Here is a 20,424-nt window from a genome sequence, read left to right on the forward strand (position 1 = left end):
TATGGGGTTGTAGAACCACTGTTAGCAGCAACAATCAATGTAATCACTTTCTGTATGACTTCATCAGTCTCTCACTTTGTTGTGGGTGAAATTTGTCTCATTCTTCTCCACAGTGCTGCTTCAGTTCATTGAGGTTTGTGGTATTCGTTTATACACAGCTCTCTTAACCACCTAGTCTGGGCCATTGCAACATCTTGATTATTATTTTTTTCAGCCATTCTCTTGTATATTTGCTGCTGTGCCTGGGATCATTGTCCTGTTGCGTGATTTAGTATCAGCCAAGCTTTAGCTGTTTGACTGATGGCCTCACATTTTACTTTGGCTTCAAGGTATCCAGGTGCTGTGGCTGCAAAACAAACCCAAATCATCACCTCTCTACATAGCGAAACATCTCCTCTTTGGTCTCGTCTGTCTAAAGGACATTTGGGATGAATTTGCTTGGATGTTCCTGGGAAGATCGTAGCATCATGTTAACACACATCTAAATGCTCCAGAGCAATAAAACTGCCAGAAATTCTGCATTTATGCTTACACTCGCTGAAGATAAATGAATCAAATGCATTTGATGAGCAGAACCTGGTTGTTACCTATCCCTTTTGCTTTGGAACCAGTAAGGGTGTACTTGTCCCCACAGCAGTAGTCGTCTTAGATACAGCTGTTTGTACAGCTGCAGCTCTTCTAAACCCAAAATAAAACAATTCTCCTCTCCAAATTTGTAATGCACCCACTTCATCAGGTCTTAAGGTAATAAGCAGGCATATCAAGCAAAATGCAATCACCATGAGGAGATGTAAATCTAGTGTTCTCTGGTAATTACACTGTTTCTTTTTAGTCTAGCACCTGGATTTGCCCGTTTCAATCCCAAACCCGACTGCCAGCTCTTGCACTGCTTCTGGTCATAACAGGAAGCTACTTTCAATTCCTCCACCTGTGACCATAAACTGGGAGTAACTGGTTCTAGGAAATAAATAGACCAATATTTAAAAGACACACTTCACCTCCATTTGCCCTTCTTCTGCCAGCAGAATGTAAACTCCCTAACAAACAGATGAGGGCAGCATTGCTTTTTACGCAAACAACTCGGTCTCTGTCCAGCATATCCTCTAAAGACTGCAGCAGCGCTCTTGGCCTCAAAATCACTATGATCAGGATTCAAAGCCATTGCTATCAAGTCTTTGAATATAACAAAAAAGGAACCCATGCTCGTATAAACCAAGAGTAACATCCTCATCCTCAGCTTCTTTCTCTAGTGACATTTTAGTAATCCTTCTCATCTGTTTATCTCTTTGTCCTTCACATCACTGCCATTCTATTAGGCTTTATATATGTCTTTTAAAGCTTAATGTGCATCCTCTGTTTATAGTAAAATGGCTTTTATAGAGATTACCACCTGCTGTGGACAGCTTGAGGTGCTGAGGATATATTTCTGGCTGCGCGCCAACGCCAACACTATTAGGCATATCTTCAGCAGATGGCCATGGCGGGCTATCAGCTCTAAATAGCTGGTATTCACGCACAGCCTGTAACTCTGCAGCAACACACTCTCACCACAGGTATCTCAGGGGAGGTTATGAATTAGCAGCCATTCTAAGGTCCGTCTGAAATCTGAGGTTTTGAATTCACTGCACCCTTTTCTGCAGCTGCACACTAACATCATTTCCCACCACAGAGCCTTTGTTGTTCTGACCCACAGCAATTTCGCCTTGGAGGATAATGGCGCTTGCTTGACTTGCATTATTTCTTTACCTGTGTTATTCATGCAGACTTCTCAATGCAAATAGGAGGGTATAGTGGTAAAGGGTGTATTTATGTCGCCATGTCTTCTCTGAGAGTCTGACTGGAGAAAAGAGAGGAAGGAAGATAGAAAACTTGGGAAAATATTTAATCAGTATTCTCCCAGTGATGAGCTGTGATTGGTGCAAATACACCTGCTGGGGCACCTTTTTGTTTTTAAACTTAACTTTAATTGCACCAAATGTATTTTTGGTATTTGGCTCAAAAGAACCTGCCATCGATAATATGTGAAGTATGGCTGTGGAGAAGCACACAAGGTCCCTCCGAACACTTTTCACTCATGGTCAAATAGTGCATCATGGCCAAAATCTAAGGTACTAAAGCACAATCATCACCAGAGCCAAAATCACAGCCTGCCTCAATCAGCCTTGGCAGCAATCAGCGAGGGTTAAGTGAAGCAGCTTCTGTAGTTATCTGACTTCAAAGTGAGCTTCTCAGAAGCACCACGCTGCTGAGGGCTCAGCTACTTTGTCTGTGGCTGCAGTTACCAGCTGCTTATTTCCTATTCACTTACTTCAGAACTGCATATTGGTTTAACAGACATCGGCACAGCGACGTAACTGGTGACACCTTGTGGTTTGTCAACTCCCTTTTTTGAGACCCAGATGGTGTTTTGGCCATCGCCTTTTTGGTTTTGAAGAATGAGACCTTACAAGCGAAGGGCGGGCCTCACTGAGAAAAAGGCACCGCACCCTCATATCTTCCTGAAACACAGAAGAAAAAAATGTTTTTATATTTCATTGTTAGATTATTTAAATATTGCCTTTTAAAGAAACATGCTACAGCGTCAATTGAAAAACAAATAGAATAGTTATCTATTTTTTTATCTTCTGTCCCTGGTAATGGACATCAGGTCCTGTTTTATTACAGAATAAAGTGATGTTATGGATATTTTTCTTTTTTCTGTGAATTTCTGGACATTTTTTAATTTTATTTTTATGAACATTAAAACATTTAGATGAAGAGAACACTCTCCATTCTCCACATCTAACACTCAACTAAACCTGGGTTGCTAGGTAATGGATGTATGACAGAGGGTGGAAGACAGGATTTTTCTCAGCACGGTGCAAGTGGAGTAATACTTAGAGGGCCAGACAGTGGAGCAGGAAGCTTGGAGGAGGACATTTCCAGCTTTTAAGAAGCCTAAGCTGGGAGAAAATGATGTCACCTAAGTACATTATGGGTAAGCAGCATAGTGTAAACCAGGGTAATGAAGTGTTGGGATTTTGATTACTCAGCAGCCTGTGAAGGAAATCATCCGTCCATGGTGTCAGCAGAATGATGTGGCATGTTGCACTGTGCTTATGAGAGGACTCACCATCCGGAAGGGCTTGTTCCAACCTTATCAAAGACATCAAGTGCATTTGTTACTTTGATGGACTGCCTAATCTTAAAGAATCTGTCCTGACTTATAACCTGGAACTACTAAATTTGGATCATAGGTTATCTGAGTCATGCCGCGAACACTGATGTGCTCAAGGATCTTTTCTTAAACCTGGTTGCTTATTTCCTGTTTGATGTAATCAGAGGAGCAGCTGTCTCTGTGGTTTGTTGCCAGTGTTGTCCTGATTCATGCAAAAAAGAAAACCCCAACCTCATTTAAATGTAATTGATAAAGACAGCAGATAATGCACTTTTAACATATATATTATTAATTATAGAAATCAACAGAATAAAAGAAGAAATTACATTTTAAAGAAGTGTGTTTTTGTGTGTGTGTGTGAATTCAAGTGAAAAGGCTCCTTCTTCCCTTTCTAGAAATTGTATTGCCTAAAATCTTCAGAGCCCTGCATTAAAAAAAGAAAAATCTTATAACATGCCACCTAAAAAGCTGGTATATCCTCCTTTGTGCTTTCATCTTCCTGCTCTAATGTCTGTTCTTCCTCCACCACATCTGACAGCCACCGACCCTCCTTCCACAATTTTGAGTAAAATCCCTGCTATCTCATTGTGCCCTGTGCTTGCTCAAGTATGTACACGGATTGAAACTGTAAGGTAGTAAATCCTGCTGTCCACTACAAAGGAAACCGAATAAAAGTTTTGTTTAGCTACAGAACCATAATATCTGCAAAAAATAATTCTCATCATTTCGAAAAGAAAGTCCCTGTGCTCTGTTAGCCCAACTCACATAAATGTGGCAGCAATAGAAAAAGAAGGCGCAAGATGTCCTCTTGAGAGCACAACAGGACTTTTTCATGTTTGTGGCTGTAATGTGACAAAATGTGGGAAAGTTCAAGGGGGCCGAATACTTTTGCAAGCCACTGTATATTGGTTAATCCAACGAGCACTGTCAAGCAAATCCTTTTTATGCAAACAGAAACTACGAATTTCAGTCAATCACAATCACTAAAGAGTAAGATATATTGTCAAACCTTCAGCACCACTTATTAAGATGAGTGACTGTTTGCATATATTTGAGCCTTTCTGTTTTGACCCTGTGTGCTTTAGAAAAAGTCCAAAATAAATTCAAACTTGTTCTCCCAGTTCTTATTAAAGATGTCTGCTGTACAGTCTTATATAAACAGGAAAAAACACAGTTCCAAAATGATCATGACATTCATGCCCACGACGGGCGTATGTAAACATCGTAATAGCAGCTTGTCACTGTCATCGTAGCTACGTCCTTATCTGGCCTTGCTTTGTCTTCAGTTATCATTCTAAATCTGACAATAATTTACAAATTGAACAAATTACTGGTTTATTAAATAAACCAATAAACGAGCATGTGAGGTCACAAGATCATAACTAATGCATTCATTTAGGATATAAATAAAAACAAATGGGTCATTTTCCCAGAGATTTCTTCTATTATCAAATAAGTCGCCTCCTATTGGCCATTCAAAGAAATTACCTTCCCTTTCCAGACCTGAAGACTTCCTGCAGCTTTCATATATATATATATTCTGTGATGACAGTAGAGCTCTGCTTCTCTCGGTGGATTAAAATTAATAAGACATTAACTCTGGAATAATTCCACTGGATAACACACTTCGTTTCCGAATGGTTTGTGAAATGAGCTGTATCTGGTTGTTCTCATTTATCTCTGGAGCCACTCTTGGCACTTGCTTTACTGTCACATCTACAAGTTGGTCTGTCTGTGTCTGCCTTTTGTTGTTATTCAGAGATCCTCAATTATTAGGGTGGCTGTGGCTACAATAGCTTGCCATCACCAGTGTGTGAATGTGTGTGTGAATGTGTGTGTGAATGGGTGGGTGACTGGATGTGTAAAGCGCTTTGGGGTCCTTAGGGACTAATAAAGCGCTATACAAATACAGGCCATTTACCATATTTATTTATTTCAGTTTTAGTGCATGGGTGATTGACTTCTTTACCTTACTGATGAATGCAGCGACTAATCTTCTCTGAGTTCCCTTCAGTTATTGACTCAACCAGTGGAAGTGAATCTCTGGTATGACAGCAGCACAAGTAAGACACAAGGTGTGACAATAAATTGTCACCTCGTGTGACAGTACACTGATGTACAAAATTGGCTCGAATAATCAAAGTTAACATGAAGCAGGCCAGCGATTTAACTTGTTACAGTTTACCTATACACAGATTCCTGCAAAAGCTCAGAAAACAATGTGTAATCTTTGACTCTGGATGATAACTAAACATCTGTAGTGATGCAAAGCTGATGTCATCAATAACTTTGTCATGGAGACCAAAAATGAATAACATAAAATCTCAGTTAGAAACTGACAGCATTTGACAGACATGAGCAGTCAGGATGATCACGAAAAGGTGCTCGCTGTTGCATTAAAGGAGTGTAGCACTCATTATTTTTACACTTTAAGTGATAGGAAATGCTGATGCTTCCTGGAAATCGAAGTATGTAAGATGCTATTTACAGTCTTCAAAGTCAAAGATCCCCCACAAAGCTGGGGCAACTAGTAGAATCAACTATATCTTTTTTTTTTCTTAAATCAAGACTTAAGAGAATGTGTAGAGGCTAAAGCGACTTCAGCGTACCTCCCTCCATTCTTGAATTCAGTTCAGCTGGCGACAACACAGACAGGCATCAAAATGGGGACATATTGGCCCTTTCTCCATCTGAAATGTTCACAAAAATGGTTTTCTTGACTCCCCTTTAGCTCAAAAGTCAGGCCAAATATGGCAGAATGAGTAACTGATGAAGGATAAATGATGGCATGAGATGAATGCACTCCAGGTCATATTGTGGACTTGCTTTATGCCCATCTGGCACATGCTGACATGAGCTAACCCTCTCAGCTGTGAGAGCAGATAAAAACCACACGAGTCTGCAGTTAAAATCATTGATGAGTGCTAATTCTGTTATTAACTGCCTTAAAAGCCTTGTGCTACTTTGGGATTAGTTAGGCATCTCTAATCTTTAATGCATTCCTGTCATATGCTTTTATCTCTTATAGCAATGTTTTAATTAATGTTTAATGTCTATGCGGCATTTTTTTTTTTTTTACAAGCTTTCATATTATTCTCTGTGCAGAATAAAACAAATGTTGTTTATTCACAGGTTGCTACGTGCGTTATCATGATCTTCACACCAGCTGACATGTTAACTTAAAGTACACTCCAGAGATGACCTGTCATACACTATTAAAATAACACGGTGTCTTTCTGCTGCTGGCTAGAACTGTGCTTCTAGAGGTAGAAAATCCATCTGCCCACCTGGAAAAAAAGCAACCTGTCAGGGCAGGAAATAAATCCCTCTGGCACAAGCATTGTGCCTCTTCACCTAACGGTTCGCTCTTCTCCATCCAGCCTCTGTGGAGCAGTCAGTCTGCTTGCTTTTCTGTCTGAGGCGAGGCTTTGTTCTGGGTGACAGAGCTGGGTGTCAGAGATAGAGGATCTCGTTAGGGAGTCAGAGGGGGAGAGCGATGGTGGCACTCTTTGCAATCTCTGGAGTATGGATGGTTCAGCAGGCAGGGATGAGGGGGTCTCAATATGTATGAGAGTGTGCAGGAGAGCCACACTGAGAGCAACAACTGCCCTTAGATGTCAGCATCCGAAATACCCATGTCACTGCAGGATCGACTCTCGGTGGCAGAATGACAAGTGCTTCTGCAAGACGATTTGGGAGGTCAGGATGTGTGTTTTTCCCCTCAGGTGACAAGATAGAGGACAGAGAGCTGTGTTTGGCTGCCCTTAACATGTCCACGAACACCTCCACGAAATGAAGAAAATCAGACTAAAACATATGCAGAAAATGAGCTTTACAGACCCCTCGACTTCATACGAATATTTTGCCTTTGTCTCTGTTGAGGTTTTAGTGGAGAGGTTTCACACAGGAGACAAGAAACAAATAATGACAGTTTTAAAACTATAACAACAACGACTCCCTGTTTATATTGTTCACTTATTTACATGCAAACTGCATAATGTACAGAAATCAGCTGCACTGTCATCATTATATTCAGCGTTCAACAATTCCAAATACAATATATGAGAAAATTTTACATGCATTGGTAGTGTTTTCTGGCTTTGCATTTCTTTTTCTGTCCCTGATGCTTTTTTCTTAATACAGCGAAGCGGGTTTCGTAGTTCAGCCACACTCATACATGACAATACCCATGCATTAAAACCATTTTGCACAATTTACAGTAAGGTTGCCTCTTTAAGGTGTTATTGCTCCACCCAGCCCTTTTCTTCTGTGTGGTTGTTGACTGTGCTGCAAATACTATAAACACTTCCTGCTATCATACTGCTGCTGATATGATCTTTCTGAATAAGCTGCCCCACAAACTGTGAGTTAACTGAGTGAACTTGCATGGTACCCGTACAGGGAATTGTAGATGATTAATTTTACTGAATAACTGAGGTGTAAATACAATAGTGAAGAGTGTGTGTGCATCTTCCTCGTGACATTTTGCCTAAAGCGGCGCTCATGATTTATTCAGTTTGCATTCTCGTCTGCCTGTCCTGTTTCTTCCAATCACAAAGAATTTCAAAAAGATGCTCCCTCCATGAATGTCTGGACAAAATAGATAATGTGCTATGTTGCCGTGTAAATGCTGTACCATTTGTCTTCTGTCTTTGCATCTGACTGATGGTCTTGCTGGTATCTTTGATTGTGTTAAACACTGTCATATTTGTTTGCTCGTCAGTAACATATCCCCTTGGATAACAGTCATGCATTATGTACCAGCTTCATGTACCAGCATGTCAGGTCCTGCACCAGCTTGAAGAAATGAGCAGAGTCAATAGGTGAGTGAATGATCTGGCGAGAAAGACAGGGGACCAAAATAATTGGGTCTCCGTTGAGGGACAGCTATTACGATGGCCCTCCCTGAGGCAGTTCTTGCTATTTCACTTATTATTGCACTTCCACATTGGCCCGTGTTGTTCAGAGGCGTGGGTGAGCGAGCCACTAGTTCTGTCAAATGCACACAGTGATGACTCAGGAACCGTGAGCTGCTCATTATTTCCTTCACCCACCAAGAAATGACTGGCAGGTGACTTGTTTTGGTTACTTTGGTAATACACAGATGGGTACAAAATAAAATTAGAGCACCTTATAACCTGATTAAATATAAGACAATCCTACTGGATGACAACCTTTGATTTTGTGCGCTCGCCTGAAGGCGCCTGCCTTTAGCTGCTTTTCTAGATATTATAAGGATTTTCCAATGCAGGGTGATGATTTTGTGACAAGGGAAACTAAATCACACACTTGGTGGAGGTCTTTACACAGCTCAAGTAGGGATGGCTTTGTTTTTAAGGGTGGGTGTATCATTTGAAATCCATTAATAGTAACACCCAAGGAAAGCCCCCTGGTATCACCAACAAGTCAGTAATCAGATCTGTCACCGTGTTTCATGTATAGTCAGAGTTTGATCCAACTGTAAATAATGCCCTGAGGTGATTTGTGTAATATACAGTGTAGGGAGAAAAGAGGAGCTGCTCAGCCATAGAAAACTATCCCATGAAGCTCCCAGTATACAGTTATACAGAACCAGCAAACAAACTTTTACACACTATGCACCTCAGCAGTCCTTGACTCCCACTCTGACACTTATTTCTGGTTTCAAAATACTTCCACGTTGCATTAATACCAGTTACAGATGATTGTGGAACATCTAGAAGGCAAGACGTTTCGCAAACTGACCTGTTGCATCAGCAGCATCCTATTACAGCATCTCTCTCAAGTTTAGTAAGTTCTTTAAAATCACCCATTCTTTCATAAATGTTGGTAAAAGCAAACCGTATGACTGGCTGCACCACAAAGGTTAAGAGGTGCGGCCCAATATTTTGTCTGTGTATTGTTTGCTCTGCAGAAAACGAAATAAAGTAAATAAATCAACATATGGATAGTTGGCTCACTGCAGAGAAGGCTGTAATTTGTTTTCTTTTCTGAACCCCAGAAAATAAAACCAGATGACTTTTATTGTTAAGCGTTATTAAGTTTATCCATCGTTTCTTTTGTCAAAAATTCATTAACTTGTGTCTGCTTGCATGGTTATTAGACTCATCAGAATCTGTGAAAATGTGTCATTTGCCATGTAGATAAAATAGGTTTATTTCACTTTAACACACTCTTTGACATCTCAAAGAAATGTACACATCACTGCCTCCTTCATATGACAGAGTGATCAGTCTGTGTTGACGGCAGGTGGAATCTGAGCAACCGAGGCATTCAGCGCCAACGAGTCTCATAAATCACTGTGGGCCCATATGGTAATCATTCTAGGATCCCATCTGGAGGCTGATTTCATCATATTAAACAAAAACAAACAGCCAGCGGCATCTTCCTTTCCATCCATTTCCCGCCAGCTTCGCATTTTAAAGTCCTGCAGTTTGGAATCAGAGCGCCAGAGCTTCATTTTCTGCACACTTCGTAGCACAAACAGACTTGAACCCAGCTGCAAACTGAAGAAAGTTTAGCATTAGAACTTGCAAGTGATTACTTAGCCGACCTTTAGTGAAAACAATTTATATTGTGTCACATATCGATTAGAATAGTGTGACTTATATACTCTTGCAATTTGAGTAGAACAATGTTGTGACACAGAGATTACAAGCATCATTACTGGGAAGAAAACAGTTTCTAACTGAGCAGCATACAGATTTCTTTGTAATCTGCTAAACAAAAGATTTCTGACAGAGTGGGGTGGTGAGGGGCAAATCTAGTAATTTTAGTTTGTTCCGCGTATCAGTTTTGGTTAATTTAGTTGTAGCTGTGATGCCCAAAAAGATGCACCTTTGCCCCTGTAAGCTAACAAGCTGGTTAAGGCTTCAGTCACATAGACCTAGAACTTACTGGTGACCACAGTTACCTGCTACTATTTTACCTGTTTGTGATTAATTTGACTGCCAGCAGACACCCAGCAAATATGCATTTGTTCAGACCAGAGGTTATCAGACCAATGCCAACTGGTGACAAAAATCCCCCCAAAATAACAGGAAAGTTGATGAAGGAGGCACCACTTTTTTGTGTGAAGGGAGGCTTTTAGCCTTGTTTTTGGATAGAGACAGTGTAGCTGGACAGCAAAGTGGGGAGAGAGAAGGGAAGACATGCATGACAGGGCCACGGATCAGACTTAAACTCAGGCCGTACGTCATATAGCCACCTGCTCTTCCACTGAACTAAACTGGCACCCAGCAGTGCAGTGTTGAGGATTTTTTTTGGACTAAATTGTGCATTAGACATAATTATGGATGTAAGTAAACTGTATACTGATGTTATGATCGTTTTCCAGTGTGACCCATAGTGAAAATAACCCAAAGTCCTTCATTTAGAGATTAAAACAAACAAAAAACAGCATCTATATCGCCATAAGCATGTTCTGTTGTCACCGAATATATGGGGATGAAATACAAAATGACACTTTCCTGAAGCTGTTTATGGGTCTGATGGTCCACTTCTGGTCACACAGAGACTGACCTGCCAAGTGGCATCAGCTTGGCTTGAAAGGTGTATTTTTCTCTTAAAACAAAGAGGTCAAAGCAACAGGTCAGTAAAGTGGAAGCAGGCTTTTCTTTTCATGCATTTTGAGCTTTTTTCTCTGTTTGTGCTGAAGGTTCTATGGTCGCTTGTCTTAAGGACAGACAGCTGTGTGAGTTCTTCTTTTGGTCTGAATGAACAAGAGGCTTTTAATGGAAAGATTTACCTCTGGGTCTTGTTGGTCTGTCTGTGCACACTACAGTTGGTAAGCTGCCAGCTGTAATCCTCCTGAGGGCGATCTCCATGTATGAAGATGTTTATCTTCATTGAAATGTCCTTCAAGAGGCCTGAAGAAGTAACTACTTAAAGAATTACAAAAAAGAATACATTTCACACCAAATACTCTTTTTTTCCTTATATGCTGTATTTCCATTTATGTTTGCATGAGTATTAATACATTGCTGTACCTATTTCCTGTATTCTGAGTAAAATATATAAAATAAAAAAGAAATACATGAGGTGGTTGAAGACTGTATTTTTGGAATTTCCTTTTTGGGTGTATATTTGTCAAAGATTCCTTTTCAGAGCACAAATTATTTAAATGACTCATACAGCTGTGATTTACTAAAGTTTCCAGCAGGCATTTTACTGCAAATTGCATCATTATTTCAAACCGAAAAAAGCGTGTCTTATTTTGATAAGTTGAGAAAAGTTGCTGCCAGGAGCATAATTCATTTGAATTGCAGTGCAGCGGGTGAAGTTGGCCTAAGCAACACATTGTTGTTCCGAGTAGCTGCCAAAGCTTTGGCTCTGTCCCGAAGTCATGACTGATATCTTAGCCTAAAACATTTAGAGCGAGCCCTGCATATTTCTGCACTGTTTTAATGTAACAGAGTGCAATTTAACATGGAGTGTTGGAGGGAGGGATACAATAGTTAGTGAAGACAAGACTCATGCAGGCCACAGAGTCAGAGGGCGAGAGCAATATCGCACGCCCACATAACAAAACACATGAGGCCTACTGGGACCTTAGCAACCTGAATTTCACAACAGTCCAGGCAGATATTTTAATGATAACCACAGACGGGTTTGTCCGCTGAGCTCCTATAAAACAAAAAGCAAAAAAAACCCCAGTCAGTGCATTGTAACTGGATATAGATTCTGGTTGCTTTTGTTTATATAGTTCCATTTCCCAACAACTGAAACTTGTGGTAGTTTACACTGAAAGAAAAGATGCTGTGCAATATCGCAGACCAAAACCCAACAGTGGGAAGACAAAAGCTCCCTCTTTACAGGAAGAGTCAATCAGTGCTTCTGCAGTCAGGAGTGAGCTCTAATCAGGTGATTGACTGGACTACTTAACTTGCAGCTGCGTTGATGATGGCCTCTAATGAGCCACAGGGGCAGCCAGTCAGACCTGAGAGCGCCAACATACGTATGCAAATAAATCTTTGACATATGCTCATCTCTGCTCGGTGTACCGGGAATGTGGGTAAGGGGTTTATCATGTCAGAAAGCTTCCTGTGATTCTGATTATCTCTGTTGACTCATTTGGCATGTTTAAGGACTCCAAAACAACCAAGTGTCTTTTTCCAAGTCTCTGTCACAGTGATATCAAGATACCTTTTTTCACTTTGAGAGGCAATTGTCTGAGTCTATCTGAGATAAACAAGGACAAATAACCTCAGTAAACCTGAACACAAATCGGCGGTTTGCATGAACGAAATGGCCCGTCTAAGTCCAATCGCATGTTTATTCAGCATACAGGTTGTAGGTTGTATCAGTGCCTTGCTGTTCTCAGCAGCTATACTATTTGGCGAAGCTGAGTCTCTAAATGTGTCCATTATGATGGTGAGTTCCTGCCTGATAGACTGTTCTAATAAAAGACTTAACAGGTATCTGAGGATGTGCTGTGTGATAAACTGATAAAATCACATCCTGAGGTTAATGGCACGCTTTGTTCTACAGATCAGTTTACCACAGCATCTATTTGCAGTACTGTGACTCAACAATGCATCCCACTTTAATCTAAGGTAAGCAGATTTATGCCAGTGACGGGTGAATCTCTGCTAGACTCTAATGTGTAAAATGGATTTCAAGCAGTAGAGAGGAAAGCAGTAATAACACTCAAGTTACTTCAAAATACAATTCAGATGGCCCACAAGCACGAGTGAAAGCTGACACTGTACAGCAGAGGACCCTCCGGCTATGAGGGGAGAAGGGTTTGGAAGAAGAAAAAGTGTGTTTGAAGCTTAAAATCAGCCCGAGTACACACTGTGGAAATCTACACAGTTAATCATTTTCATTGGTATCAGTATTACCATGGCAATCAGGATATAAGGAAGGAAGTTTTTTTTAAGTATTGATGTCAGAAGATATGAAATAGTAACTTTCATTTCCTCAAATTTGTGATCAAGTTCATCACTTGACTCACTCGAATTAGGAAATTGCAGTGATGTTATTTATTTTTATTTTTAGAGGAGCACATACCCACATGTTGAACCTCGCTGGTTCTCATTTTATTGTTGAATTAACTCTCCAGCAAGCTTTCAGGGGGAGCTGAAGTAGAACGATCAGGCTGCACAACAAAACGAGGGAGTCTGCCAAACACAAAAGAAGTCTGGGCAAAGAGCTGCTCCATTTTCGGTGCTGCTGTAGTCGCATTTTGTGGATAAAAAATTCCACTTGTGGCTCAATGCCAGAGTTACACATGACCAGTTTGCTCATGTACATTTCCTCTCAGAATGACACAGGGTTAACTCAACGATTGCTCAATAGAAACCTATTCTTAAAATATCAGCTCTAAGGTACAATCTCTGTGCCTTTCGCAGAAAATGTAACAAAAAAAACAACACATGTATGATTGCATGAGGGCACTTTTTTTTTTACCATTTTAACTCATCAGTTTAAAACAACAGCATCTCAGTGGGGAGATAGTAAAATGTTATGTTGTACAGTATATGAATTAATATTAAAGATGTTATTTTGTAGATGTTTTTTAGAATATTTGATTCACAAAGAATGCTCGAAAAGTAAAAACAAGAGAGAAACAGTGTTAAAACACAGTTCAGTAATATTTAATATTAAAAAAAAAAATTAAAAACACTGAAATTGAACAAAAAAATCCATATTTATAGTTTTACAGCTGTAAAATTGATTCCAAATACCAAGGCATAACCTGCACCAGACTACGTTTAGGCAGCTGAGACGTTAATAATGAAAGTAATATACAAACCGCATTCCAAAAAAGTTGGGACACTAAACAAATTGTGAATAAAAACTAAATGCAATGATGTGGAGATGGCAAATGTCAATATTTTATTCAGAATAGAACATAAATCACAGAACAAAAGTTTAAACTGAGAAAAGTTATCATTTTAAGGGGAAAATATGGGGATTCAAAATGTCATGGTGTCAACAAATCCCCAAAAAGTTGGGACAAGGCCATTTTCACCACTGTGTGGCATCCCCCCTTCTTCTTACAACACTCAACAGACGTCTGGGGACCGAGGAGACCAGTTTCTCAAGTTTAGAAATAGGAATGCTCTCCCATTCTTGTCTAATACAGGCCTCTAACTGTTCAATCGTCTTGGGCCTTCTTTGTCACACCTTCCTCTTTATGATGCGCCAAATGTTCTCTATAGGTGAAAGATCTGGACTGCAGACTGGCCATTTCAGTACCCGGATCCTTCTCCTACGCAGCCATGATGTTGTGATTGATGCAGAATGTGGTCTGGCATAATCTTGTTGAAAAATGCAGGGTCTTCCCTGGAAGAGATGACGTCTGGATGGGAGCATATGTTGTTCTAGAACCTGAATATATTTTTCTGCATTGATGGTGCCTTTCCAGACATGCAAGCTGCCCATGCCACACGCACTCATGCAACCCCATACCATCAGAGATGCAGGCTTCTGAACTGAGCGTTGATAACAACTTGGGTTGCCCTTGTCCTCTTTGGTCCAGATGACATGGCGTCCCACACAAGAACTTCGAATCATGACTCGTCTGACCACAGAACAGTCTTCCATTCTCCCGAATCTTCGGATGATGTTATGCACAGTTGATGATGATAACTGCGAAGTCTTTGCAATTTTTCGCTGGGTAACACCTTTCTGATATTGCTCCACTATCTTTCTGAGCAACATTGTGGGAATTGGTGATCCTCTACCCATCTTGGCTTCTGAGAGACACTGCCACTCTGAGAAGCTCTTTTTATTCCCAATCATGTTGCCAATTAACCTAATTAGTGTTAATTGGTCTTCCAGCTCTTCGTTATGCTCAAATTTAGTTTTTACTCAAATTTGTTGACACTGAAATTTTGAATCAAGATATTTTTTCCTTTCAAATGATACATTTTCTCAGATTGAACTTTTGATCTGTCATCTATGGTCTATTCTGAATAAAATATTGACATTTGCCATCTCCACATCATTGCATTCAGTTTTTATTCACAATTTGTTCCAACTTTTTTGGAATCCGGTTTGTAGATTATTGCTGTGTATGGCTTATTTCTAATCTGTGAACTCTTCCACTGGAGACCTTGCAAACCAAGGCCATGTATATCGCAGTGCCTTGCTACAGCTAAGGATGCTTTATGAGCATAGGCTGGTGAAGGACAACCTCCTCATTTTTACTGTGCCATAGTTCTGAACCCAGTGCACTGCATCATTTTTAGCTTTGACACCCTCGAGAAAAACAACAACAACCTCTCTCTCTCTCCCCTTTCTGTGTAAAGCAGAACTAATGGTACCAAACTCTACAGAACCTGCAGTATTATCTTTATTGACAATTTTTAACATATGTTTTTATGATATTCCTTTAATGCTTTAAGTGCTATCACCCTTATCAAAGTGACCCTTTAAAATCCAAACAGTTAAATATCTGCATGCTTAGTGAAAGTATGAACAATGATCTCCTGTCCTTTATGAAAGCGTAACACATCTTCTTCATGAGGCAGGAAGTTGTGTTTTCTCACATGCACGGTGCAGCAAAGAAAAATGTGGTTACTGTGTGTTTTACTGTTTATACATGCGTGGTTATTTTTAACCTTACCTTCACTAACACATCCATCCAGCAGAGTCGTTCTGAGTTAAAGTAGTTTTGCTGAAATGCATCATGAGGTCAGCTAAGCAATCCGCACATAATATTTCCGAAACTAAGTTTGTTACTTGTTGCTATCTACCATATTATCTCATGACGGCAAAGTAAGAGGGGCGGCCTGTGTTTGTGTGTTGTTTTTAGATAAAAGTACTGTAAATAAACCATGAGTGTGTTTCATAATGTGAGTGCTAAATTCACAACAAGTAATCAATAAATATAACAGCTTACATAACACTATGAGCCAAATATGTAACCTCTAAAAGCTTGTTTCAGTGTCTGGCTTTGGTCATGCAAAATAAGAACTCATGTTAAAAAAAAATGTGAGCTACAAACAAATTGGTTTCCTCAATTTGTTAGAAAGTTTAAAACACCTTCACATTTCTCGTTGGATCACCTCTCTGCCTGATGGACCCAATCAGTGAATTATCTTGTAGAAAAGTGGAAGTTTGAGATGCAAAAAGGAGTCACGCCTGAGCGCACTGCCGTCCTCCTCACTCATCACAGCATTTCTACACTGAGCAACTTTGCCATCTGTGTTTCTTCTTCTTGCAGCTGTTTCCTCGCGGTCAGGAGAAACCCAGAACGTTAAGGAACGGCTGCGTCTGCCTCCGTGATTATGGCTCCATGCAGCAGGACAACCATTGAGAGCTAATTCAGTCATTAAAATGATAACAGACGTGTGTTTACAACGGCTGCTGCACTTTGTGCGCATTAGTTGAATCATCTGCATCAGAGGTTGGCGTTGCAATATCAAATTAAAATCATGTTGACCAAAGCTTAAATAAACAATGTGCTCTGGCTTGCTTCCCTTCCACATCTGGCCAAAAGCGTGCAGCTGTCAGAGACAGAACCATCAAAGCCAAGTCACAAAACTCACACTGGGCAGCACATGTGTGGCAAATTCAATACTTTTGTTATTTACGTGCCAGAAGAAGAGAATAATAACCTTTGCTGAAGTAGGATATTAATATTTAACCTTGCCCACTGATCATATGGGTAATAATAATAAGTAATAGCTAATAACAGCCTAATGCTGCGGTTTCTAGGGCTACGATCAGTCATCAGTAATTTGATATATAAAAAAGTAAAAAATTGTTTAGGTTGAAAAAAGAAAAGAAAAGAAAAGAAAAGAAAAGGAAAGAAGAAGAAAAACATCCACAAAAAACAATCAAATGCCTCAGAGCTATTAAAGTGCAAGACCACAAAATGCAGTAGTGAAATTAGGAGATGGAAGTGTTAAGAAACCACCCTGTCAGCTGACTTTGGTTGCATGCTGTTTCTTATACCTCTGCAAGCATTATCTCAGCTCAGTTGGTACTGTGCACTGGACACGATCATCACCAGCAGAGAACAGTTGTTGCTGCAGGTATGTTGTTGTTGTTGTTTAATTATATGCAGTTATACACAAAGATGTTTATTCAGATTAAAATTAAAATGGGAAACATTTGTTTAAATTAAATGTTTGTTTGTTTGTTTTCACAGAAATTCCAAACATATTTTCACCCTTAGAAGAAATGGATTATATAGAAAATTGGGACTATGACTATTCTGAAAATACGTCCTACACTTATAATGATTCCTCCAATATCACTACACATGAAGAGCCAGTTTTTCAGCACAAGCCAAAATGTGAAGGCTCCTGTGTGACTTTAGTCATAATTAATGTGATCATTTTCCTGCTGGGCACCTGTGGGAATGCTTTGGTCATCTGGATTTCTGGCTTCAAGATGAAGAAAACAGTCAACACCATATGGTACCTGAGCCTTGCGTTCTCTGACTTTATGTTCTGCTCCCTCATCCCATTCACCATTGCCTACATGGTGACTGAGGATTGGATTTTTGGCAGTTTTTTGTGCAAGTTTATCCCGTCAGTTATGTTCCTCAACATGTTCAGCAGCATCTTCGTCCTTGTCCTCATCAGTGTCGACCGCTGTGTTTCAGTCATGTTTCCAGTTTGGGCTCAGAACCAGCGCACTGTTAGAAAGGCATTAGTTGCTGTTGTCATGGCGTGGTTGCTCGCCATTGCAGTTAGCATTCCCTCTATGATTTTTCGGGATGTTAAGGAACACCTAGGTCGGATGATTTGCTTGAACAGTTACACACACCAACACGGTCACAAGTTTGTCGCAGTGAGCCGTTTCATCGCTGGCTTTGTTATCCCTTTCATCATCATTACCATCTGCTACTCTATCATCATCCTCAAGCTTCGAACCAACAGGATGGCCAAAAACACCAAACCATTCAAGGTGATGACTGCTCTGATTGTTGGGTTCTTCATCTGCTGGCTTCCGTACCACGTGTTCATCCTGCTTGAGCTGAACCCCCACCACCACAACCTCACCATTTTGAAGATCGGACTCAAAGCAGGCACTGCTTTGGCAGCAGCAAACAGCTTCCTCAATCCTGTGTTGTACGTTTTCATGGGCAACGACTTCAGGCGTAAGTTTAAGAGCTCTCTGCTTTCAAAGATGGAGAATGCAATGGGAGATGAAGGTCGTACCACCAGCCGTTACCTGTCCAGGTCCAGCTCCATGGATGGACGAGCCTCTACACACATCTAGATGTGCAAAAATCACCCCAAACTGTTTCAGTCAGTTGGTTCACTGGACAACAAAAATAATGTTTAAAAATGTGCAATCAATGTAAAATATGTCTTTACTGTGAATGAAATATGTATATTCCAGCTGTAAAAATGACCATGTATTATACATTAGACTCAAAGCATTACCTGTATATTAAGTGTTTACTAAAATAAAATAAATTAAAAACAATCGTATGATATACTTTCATGCATCAAGGAACACAAAGTGGTGCATGCATTTGCAGATCACTTTCTGATTCTTGCGGCACTCCTGCATGGTTGGATGGTTATAGAAAGCCTGATTTGACTGGTAAAACACTAAAACAAGAAGGAAACAACTTGTGTCTGTTGTTGGAACAGACACAAGTTTTGACTTGCTTTCTTGATATCTTAATTAAAAGTTAAATAAAGGATGGTCAAGAGCACTCACTCTAATTATAATATAACAACGCATTATAGTTTCATGCTGCAACACTTCAATAAGTGTAACTGACCACAATACAGAGTAAGACAGGGTGAAGCTCAGCCAATCACACACTCTGTATTCACAGATACTGTGCAACAATTTATGTTATGTCATGTATGAGTGCTATGAATGTAGTTGTAGTTGTAAAAGTTTGACTTTTGTTGCTGCTTTTCTTTGTTTCTGAGATTAAACAAGATCCATTAAAGTTAGTTCTCTGATTCAATCTCAAATTTCTCAAAAGTTGAGGCTTAATTTGTATTTGGAGGCTGTGCTTTTCAAACAAACAATCACTTACTGAAAATGTACTCATTTCTTATCTGCAATGAGATATGCATTTGGGAAACTGTAAAAAAAAAATGCACAGACAACACTAACATCAGTTAAAACTGTGCTAAGCAATGCGTTTCTGGTGATGAAAAATCTGTAGCAGCCTTCCAGTTTATCGTACATCAAGCTGTTTGCCAAGGAAAAGATAGACTTCTCTCTCAAGGCCAGTTTTCATTTTTTGGAAAAATGTGAGGCAAGAAATATCAAGAATAAAAAAGGGCAAGAAAGGAACGAAGCCATCGTTAGTAAAATGTATTAATTTTGTCAGAAAATGTTGTCGTGGGGGAGCGAGGTTTGAGTAACATGTGAGGCCAAAATCCTTTCTTTTCACAGCTTTAATAAACTAAAAGAATTTTAATGTCTGTTGTGCATCCGCATTTCACTGACAATTCCAGTTATGTCACTAACATTTTATTTGCACCTGTATCTGATCCAACGGTATCACCTCCGCCTCTGCACACCAGTAGAACCACATGACATATTTGCACACTGTGTTTGAGCCTAATTTTGAGTCTAAACACTCTTAACATTTTTAACCTAAGAGATATCACAACAGGAATTTAAGAGTCTGGGGATTTTTATTCACCATCTGGCTGAAGGACCGATGAGCTCATGCATGCCAAGGAATCCATCGTCCACTTGTTCAAACTTCACAAGAATCACTCCTCCTACACCATTAGCGAGAATTTAGTCAAACTCACACAATGATCACCTAACAGGTCTCACCCAAACTGGGCTGAAGGTCAAGGTGACTTTTGTCGTGTCAGATTATCATAGGCTTCTCCGAGAAATGTCTGTGCACTTTTGTATACTCATTGTTTTCCACACCTTAATTATTATTGGCCATGAAATAATATTAATAATAATAAAAATACTCTGGAACTAAAACATTTTTATTTGGTGGTGAAGTAGATTAAATCGTCCTTGATATGGCTGTTTGTGAGTCTCACTGACTTCTCAGTGGAGTTTAATTGTCTTAGTTTGTACAGCCAAGCAGTGAGAAAACCTTATCACCTTCCTTTTGTACTTCACACATTACAAAAACCAGTGAATTTTTGGTAAATCGTGGGCCGGATGAGTTCCTATACCTCAGTGACATTCTGCTGAAGCAGTGTAGGGCTGTGACAAGACACAAGTAGATTTCTCAAAACACTGGCATTGAGTCACAATGAAATGTTGGTTAGAGAGTTAGAGACTCTCAACTATTTCTGATCTGAAATTCAATTGTTTTTCTGGAGTTCTGCCCACTGAGGCTTCAGGAAAACTTTTATACTGTGAGTTAAATGTGAAAT

The 20,424-nt window shown here is 39.9% G+C and overlaps 1 protein-coding gene across 1 annotated transcript; it reads left to right on the forward strand.

The window, feature by feature from the left end:
- Positions 1–17,065: 17,065 nt before the first annotated feature.
- On the forward strand, positions 17,066–18,529 carry cmklr1 (chemokine-like receptor 1). Its single transcript, XM_086312907.1, has 2 exons — positions 17,066–17,124; positions 17,241–18,529. The coding sequence occupies exon 2, from the start codon at positions 17,273–17,275 to the stop codon at positions 18,317–18,319; it is 1,047 nt and encodes a 348-aa protein (XP_086169033.1). The 5' UTR covers positions 17,066–17,124; positions 17,241–17,272; the 3' UTR covers positions 18,320–18,529.
- The last annotated feature ends 1,895 nt before the right edge of the window (positions 18,530–20,424 follow it).

Source organism: Aulonocara sp. 'chitande type north' Nkhata Bay, linkage group LG12 (assembly GCF_057382095.1).
Source record: "Aulonocara sp. 'chitande type north' Nkhata Bay isolate Kocher_YH1m ecotype deep benthic linkage group LG12, A_spYH_male_GT1.1, whole genome shotgun sequence".
Classification (NCBI taxonomy): domain Eukaryota; kingdom Metazoa; phylum Chordata; class Actinopteri; order Cichliformes; family Cichlidae; genus Aulonocara; species Aulonocara sp. 'chitande type north' Nkhata Bay.